Source organism: Sebastes umbrosus, chromosome 22, assembly GCF_015220745.1.
Source record: "Sebastes umbrosus isolate fSebUmb1 chromosome 22, fSebUmb1.pri, whole genome shotgun sequence".
NCBI lineage: Eukaryota > Metazoa > Chordata > Actinopteri > Perciformes > Sebastidae > Sebastes > Sebastes umbrosus.
The window spans coordinates 22,947,276-22,955,048 of record NC_051290.1 but is presented as its reverse complement, the minus strand read 5'-3'; the positions used below and the strand labels follow the sequence as shown (position 1 = coordinate 22,955,048).

At 41.7% G+C, this 7,773-nt stretch overlaps 1 protein-coding gene across 1 annotated transcript in view; it reads left to right on the top strand.

The window, feature by feature from the left end:
* The first annotated feature begins 2,448 nt into the window (after positions 1-2,448).
* The window catches only part of nhsl2 (NHS-like 2), a 237,857-nt gene continuing 232,532 nt past the window's right edge, over positions 2,449-7,773 (top strand). The window contains exon 1 of the mRNA XM_037759702.1: positions 2,449-2,940. Within this exon, the coding sequence (XP_037615630.1) occupies positions 2,643-2,940 (298 nt within the window). The 5' untranslated portion in view covers positions 2,449-2,642. The remainder of the gene's footprint in view (positions 2,941-7,773) is intronic.

Here is a 7,773-nt window from a genome sequence, read left to right as displayed (position 1 = left end):
GTGCTTCAACTGTTATCAGGCCATTAAAGGGACTGTTTGTAAGAATTTAGAAATGTCTTGTTAACAGCGACACCTGTGGCCGTTAAGTCAACTAAAGTCAGCGTCCTGATGCTCACGCTTGTGCTCGCTCTACATAGACATGAACGAGCATCGCTCAACACAGTGAGGCGACACGTCAGCTAAAAGCACAATATCACTCTATATTTCAGCTGCTTGGCAGTAATGTTAGCTGACCAGACGAAGGTCTCTCCATGAATCAATGCTGATCCTAGTGTTGGCTTTTCCTGCCTCAGCCACCCGACCGCGGCCGGAGGGAACAGGGGAGACGCCGGAGTTTTGGTCGGAGATGATAACAGAGACTCCGGTCCTGGAGACCAAAGCTACGGTCTACTGGAAAAACAGATTTTAGACAACTAAAAAAATCGATATCAGTTTACGCTATATTTAGAATATTTTCACTGGTTTACCTCGTCGTCAGACAGCTTTACAGTTTATGTTTCCAACGGGGAACTGAAGCCGTTATCTATAGCAACCAGACTCCATTGAAAATAACAGTCATTTGACCTCACAGAAGATGGAAATTACTGGTTTACCGCTGCCTCGAGCAGTTCGTTTTTTTTGTTATTGTGTGACTTTGGTTAGTTCTGATTCACCAAAGTCACACAATAACACAGCCTTCTGAGAGGTAACAGTCCCTTTAAATAGGCGTTATCAGTCGCTATAAGCACCATAGATGTGGGTCAGTAGGGGCCTACTACACCTACTACGTTGTGAAAGTGAAACTTAAAAGCAACACGTTCTGACATGTTGTAGTAAAACTGAATGAAACGTCACGTTTTGAACACAAACACACGTGGGCACGCACAGTTACGCTCAGTGGTGCATGAAAGATGATCCATCCCCGCCTCACTCCATCTTCTTCTTCTTTCTCCTCCTCTTCACCTCCTCCTCATCTTCCTTCCCTTATCTTCCACCATCTCTTCTTCTTCTTCTTCTTCTTCTTCTTCTGCTTCCTCCATCTCTCTTCTTCTTCCCCTCCTCCTCCTCCATCTGTCTTCTTCTCTTCCTCCTCCATCTCTCTTCTTCTTCTCTTCCTCCTCCATCTTTCTTCTTCTCTTCCTCCTCCATCTCTCTCTTCTTCTTCTCTTCCTCCTCCATCTCTCTTCTTCTTCTTCTCCTCCACCATCTCTCTTCTTCTTCTTCTTCCCCCTCCATCTATCTACTGCTTCTTCTCTTCATCCTCCATCGATCTTCTTCTCTTTTTCCTCCATCTCTCTTCTTCTTCTCCACGTCCTCCATCTCTCTCCTTCTTCTTCTCTTCATCCTCGATCCATCTTCTTCTCTTTTTCCTCCATCTCTCTTCTTCTTCTCCTCGTCCTCCTCCTCCTCCTCCATCTCTCTTCTTCTTCTCCTCGTCCTCCTCGTCCTCCTCCATCCCTCTTCTCCTTCTTCTCCTCCTCCTCCTCCATCTCTCTTGTCTTTCTTCTCCTCTTCCTCCTCCATCTCTCTTCTCTTCCTCCTCCTCCATCTCTCTTCTTCTTCTTCTCTTCATCCTCCATCCATCTTTTTCTCTTTTTCCTCCATCTCTGTTCTTCTTCTACTCGTCCTCCTCCTCCATCTCTCTTCTCCCCCTCCTCCTCCATCTCTCTTCTTCTTCTTCTCTTCATCCTCCATCCATCTTTTTCTCTTTTTCCTCCATCTCGCTTCTTCTTCTCCTCGTCCTCCTCCTCCATCTCTCTTCTCCTCCTCCTCCTCCTCCATCTGTCTTCTTCTTCTTCTCCTCCTCCTCCCTCCAGACAGGTTCCTTCTCGGGGAACCACCGGACTGTTGCGTCTCTTGTCGCCGCGTCAAGCCAGACAGAATAAGATGTGATGCTGGGTTATTTCATTTCAAAATAAAAGCGCGTATAGAGGAAAAAAACATCAAGGTACCCTGAGCAACAAAAACACTCAGAAAATGTCACTAAAAACATCAAGCACAGTTTAAAATACGGCAATTGCTCCAAAAATAATTATGAAAGTAAAATCTGTAAAAGGCATACAGTAGCCTAATAGCCCAGGTTTACTAATGTTTCCAGAAATTAAGAGAAATATAAAATGTATATATAAACTTAGTAAAAATGTCAACCCATTGGAGAAAAGTTAATCATTTTTAACGACTATTTCTTGTTGTAGGGTATGTTTTGTCTACTATATATACTATATATACACTATATGTTGTATAGGGCCAATAATATTAATAATTCATGAGCTTTCACTGTATCCTTAAATACTCTATATCTGTAATAATTTGTTGAACGAAATACATTTTTCACTCAGTTTTTGGCACTTTGGATAAGAACTACAGAACAGGAATTCGGGCTTTGATTTTGAAAGTTTCAACCGGATGTTTTGCCGGTTACACTCCGGCTGATTTGACAGCATCACCAGCAGCTGAGTCTCTCCTCTCCACTCAAAACAAAAAGCAGTCAAAAACAATGAGTGCTCACGACGCGCAGCTCGCTCCGAGCGTCTCGAGCCGCGGCGCACTTTTCCCTCCCGGAGCATCCGTAGCATGCGTCCGCGCGCCCGCCGGAGGGACAACAAGGACCACGCGGATATAACTTGCGGAGTTTGGTGTTTTTTTTTGGAGTGGAGTAAATCATGCCTTTTTGCAAACGGACGGTACTTCCGAAGGACGTGTGCAAGCCCGGCGGCGGCGGCGGGAGGCTGCGGGAGGCGCGTCCGCGGGACGTTTTCGGGGACTTGGCGGACGTGTGCGGCTTCAGCCTGTGCTCAGTGCTCCGGCAGCTCTCCGATCTGTCCCGGCACTCGGTGAGCATCCTGGAGGATCTGGAGGGGGAGCTGGTGTCCGTGTGTCGGCGGTCCGGAGCGCTGCAGGGCAGACTGGTCCGGCTGCAGAGGACCGTCACAGAGCTGCTCAGCAACACTCCACCGAGAGGTGAGGGGGTTAAACACCACACACCTGGGGTCACTTCACACAGCTGGAGCTGCAGCTGGAGCTGCTCCTCAGTCTGGAGGAGTTCAGCGCTGTCAAAGTTTCTGACCAAATGCATGCTTTGTTCTGTGCTTTTGTTATGTGAGAGTTCATGACTGTGTGCCACCACTCTGCACGGTCCATGCAGAGATGTATTCAGGGTGTGAGTAGGTGACAGGTTTATTATTAGATGGTGATGGTTTGTTGTTGTCAGCTGGTGGAGAAGGTGTCCTGCAGGAAATATCACAGCTTTACGCGCAAACGCTTTAAAAAGGATGCAGAAAAGTGATTAAATTCAGCTGGAAAAGTGGGAATTCTCATGTAAAAAGGTGTAATAATTGGCAATATGTGACGTTTAAGGGGGTTGCAGGGCATGTAAGAAAGTCAGTCAGTGGTGTAAGAATGAGTTATTTCTGTTTTAAAATTTTTTCATATCATTTCTGACAACAGGAAGGATAAACTGAGTCTTACACCTTTTTTTTTATGACCGGTTAACTTCTTGTGACTTTCTGTGGCTTTGGTTCGTTGATGTGCAGGTTTACAAGATGCTCCTGAAGGCAGCACGGTGTGGGTGTGGAGAGAGGAATGTGAACTAAAAGCTGAAAGATGTCATGTGTGTTTTGGAGACTTGTTTCTCTACCTGTCACTTTATGGCTGTCACTCTCTGTTCTGCTGCATCTGGTGCATTTGTGTGTATTTTGTCTTTAAATGTCTGTTGACTTTACTGCACAGTTTTGGAGTTAAAGTGAGTTTTATCAGGTCAAAACATCTGAGTTCAGATTCAAGATGATGCTCAAAGTTAAAGCTGATAAATGTGTTTTTTCTTGTTGTTGCTTTACTTGGATGTTTGAACGATGTATGCTCAGAGTTTGGCACCAGAACGGCGTTTTCACATCTGTCTGCTGAAGGACGAAATGTTTCTCTGTATTCACATGTGAGATGATTTTGTGACATCACAACTAGTGTGGGAGCCAATCACGATCCAGTATGAAACACTGAGAATGGACTTTTCAGTGAAGTAGGAGACATCTTGTGTCCAGCTGTCAAACTTTTGACATCAACTATATTTGCATATTCGTAGTTTCCAGATTCAGTTAATTGAACCTTTTTGTAGAAAAACCACATCAGACACACAGTATTATTCAAAGCATATTATATTTATACGTCTTCAGACAAGTCAGGAGAAGTCTGAAAAGTTTCTGCTGTCATTTTCAGGCACATTTTAGGATTCAAAATTGTCCTTTTTTTGGGGTAAGAAACGTCCGTCAGACATCTAACAAACACTAACGTCTGCATTTAGAGACTGTAAAGTGTATTGTCGTTTTAAAACTACGGATTTTCAGAATTTGTTTCACATATTTTGTATTTTATGACTGTTTTTACACATATGAATGAATTTTTTTTTTAAACCAGTCGCTTCTTGTGGGATGAACGATGTATTTAGAATTTCATTGAAGTATTCCGGGTTTTTCAAAAGGAAACATCGACTCAGCCTTTAGCAAAAAAGCTAATCAGTAAGATAATCAACAAGGTTATAAATATAAAACGCTAGCATTAGCTGAGTCAAAGTTAGCTGTGCTAAGTTTGGAAATAACTGAAAGGGTTAGTTTGGAGTTTTTGAAATTGGGTCGTTTGTACTGTGTACTCCTGTGTTCTAGGAGGTAAACTGTTTTTGTGAATGGAGTCTAGTGGCTTTGAAGAGAGCGATATAACGGTTTCAGTTGACATTACCTCGCCATCAGACAGCCCCTTCTGACGGGGAACTGAAGCCGCTATACCGATGTCTGCAAAGCCACCTGACTCCATTCACAAAAACAGTCATTTTACCTCTCAGAACGCAGGAGTTGCTGGTCTACCGCTGCATCCATCGGTTAGCGTGCGTGTGTTGTTGTGTGACTTTCGGATCCGAACTTATCTTCTGTGCCGGTACTTAAGGGCTGCACCATTTTGAAAAAAAATATCTAATTGTGATTATTTTGACTGCTATTGCGATATGATAATTTTTACGTCATTATTCTCATTTTCATTGAACAACATATTAAATGATTATGGTGTGGTGTTTGTGAGGATCTGTACCAAACAGAGATGTTTTCTTAAGTCTGTAGAATATGATGTGTCGGCCGGGACATCTCTGCAGCACCACGATATCTAATTTAAAATGGTATTTTGACACATTTCACCTTTTAACAAATATTTTGATTTGAAAATAGCAGTAGGTCATACTGCGATTTCAAATCGATCAATTGATTAACTGTGCATCCCTACCGGTACTCCTGTCTGCTTCTCCAAACTGGGAGCACGCCGACTGTCTATGTGTGTAACGTTAATACACTGACTCTAAGGATGTATATATACTGTATATGTAGCAGCGTCATCTTGCAGATTCCTACGTCAGGTCACGTGGGAAAAAGATTTTAGAAGGGCTTGAAGGGAAAGTAGCATTTTGACGCTAAAACATACTTTAATCAAAATATTTTGGTCGAAAACACTGAAAATTAGTTTTTTAAAGTTTTTTTTCATTAGCAAAAGGCTTATTTTACAATTCAATTCCGACGTGTATCAACATTTCTTTTGTTATTCAAACAAATATTGAAACCAGAAAAATAAAATAACATAAGAAATGAATAATTATAGGAAACAAAATGCGGTAATGATATATTATTGATAATGAACCTATCCTTGTATCAAATGTACTTTAACTACATAATAATAATAATAATTATAATTATAGTTATTATAATAATCAGTAAATGAAAGTATAAAAATATAAGAAATAATAAAGAAAAATGATTAGAAAAAAAAAAATTAAAAACATGTAAAAAAAACCCCATATTGAATAAAATGTATATAAATAATAAACACACATAGTGCACATACACGTTTATAACTCTGAATGCATGAGTAGTATCATTTTAGGTGTCTTCACAGGACGCGTTTCTGCTGCATCTCCTCAGTCCAGAGAAACCTCCACTAAATCAGAAGCTTGTGGTCTCACTGACAGACGGTCTGAACGGACGCCTTGCCGGCTGGTTGTGGTTGCTTTCAGACGTGTGGCTTCCTGAGCGCAGGTCACCACGGAGTCGCCAGTACAGTCATTGTTTCAAGCTGTCAAATAGCATCCAAACGTCTCACAATAACAATCAATGATGTCAAATGACCCTGAGATACATTAAATCAGCTTACAGTACAATACTGTTATAGTCATAGTATATCAATACACAACAACAGTGAGTGGATTTGTCCTTTAATTGTACACGTCTATGGATGCTTTTATCCAAATGTGTGAGTAATATACTGCAGCTGAGCTCATCAATGTCACCAGGACACACCTGACAACAGCTCAGGTGTGATGCTGCCCAGATGCATGATGGGAGATTTGGCACAGTGGCTGCCAACCTGTTTTAACTCTGCAAACTTTTGCACAAAACTTCCCGCAGGCAGTTTTTTCTTCTTTGTTTGCGTTGCAGCTCAAAAGTGAGCGAACGAATAAGGCGAGCCGACTGCGAACAAGAGTTTACGAGGCTGTCGGCAGTGTGCGTGTGTGTGTGTGTGTGTGTGTGTGTGTGTGTGTGTATGAGCACGTACAGTATGATAAGAGAGAAAGTCCCTCTAAACACAGACCAGATGTAGAGCTGGAAAGAGGAGAGGAAGAACGATAAAACAAAACGCAGCTCGTCTTTTAGTTTACTTTAACGGGAGGAACTCACCCGTGTGTGTGTGTGTGGGTTCTTACTGTATCACTAACATGTGGGCAGCAGCAGCAGCAGCACACGGTTAAACAATCAATAGATCCACACGGGCCTTCGTCTCTCATCATCATCCTCTCTCTCTCTGCCTCCTGCCGTCTCAGAAACAAACATGATGATTGATCTGACGTTCACCAGAACAATAACAAGGTAGAAACATTTGGCTTTTCCTCCGTCGTCGATATAAAAAGCTGCGTTTAGTCATCCAGCTTTCACACTGGGATCACCGTCGTTTTACTCAACCATTTACTGCACATCGCTGTCGTCCGTTTGACCCTCACAGGCTCCGTTAGAGGAATCTAATGAGGAGCTGAATCAGTGTAATGTTGCATTTTGTGGTCGGACAGATTTGACTATTTAACCAGAGCCGCAACTATTCATCGATTAATCGATTAGTTGTCAACTATTTAATTAATCTCCAACAATTTTGATAATCGATTAATCGGTTTGAGTCATTTTTTAAGAAAAAAAAAGTCAGAATTTTCTGATTCCAGTTTCTTAAATGTGAATATTTTCTGGTTTCTTTCCTCCTCTATGACAGTACACTGAATATCTTTGAGTTGTGGACAAAACAAGACCCTTGAGGACGTCATCTTGGGCTTTAGGGAAACATTGATTGACATTTTTCACCATTTTCTGACATTTCATAGACCAAACAACTGATCGAGAAAATAATCGACAGATAATCTCATATTTAGCACCTTTAAAGGTCCCATATCGTGCTCATTTTCAGGTTCATACTTGTATTTTGTGTTTCTACTAGAACATGTTTACATGCTTTAATGTTAAAAAAAACTTTTATTTTCCTCATACTGTCTGTCTGAATATGCCTGTATCTACCCTCTGTCTGAAACGCTCCATTTTAGCACGCTTCGACGAAATTGCAACAGAATTCCATTGCGAGGCAACAGCTTGGGTCCATGTGTACTTCCTGTCAGCTGATGACATTCACATACACTGAAAACCAGGAATAAACTGGGACACATTTAGAATGTTTACGTTTAAATCTGTGTAAAGGGTCTAAATATTGTATATTTGTGACATCACAAAT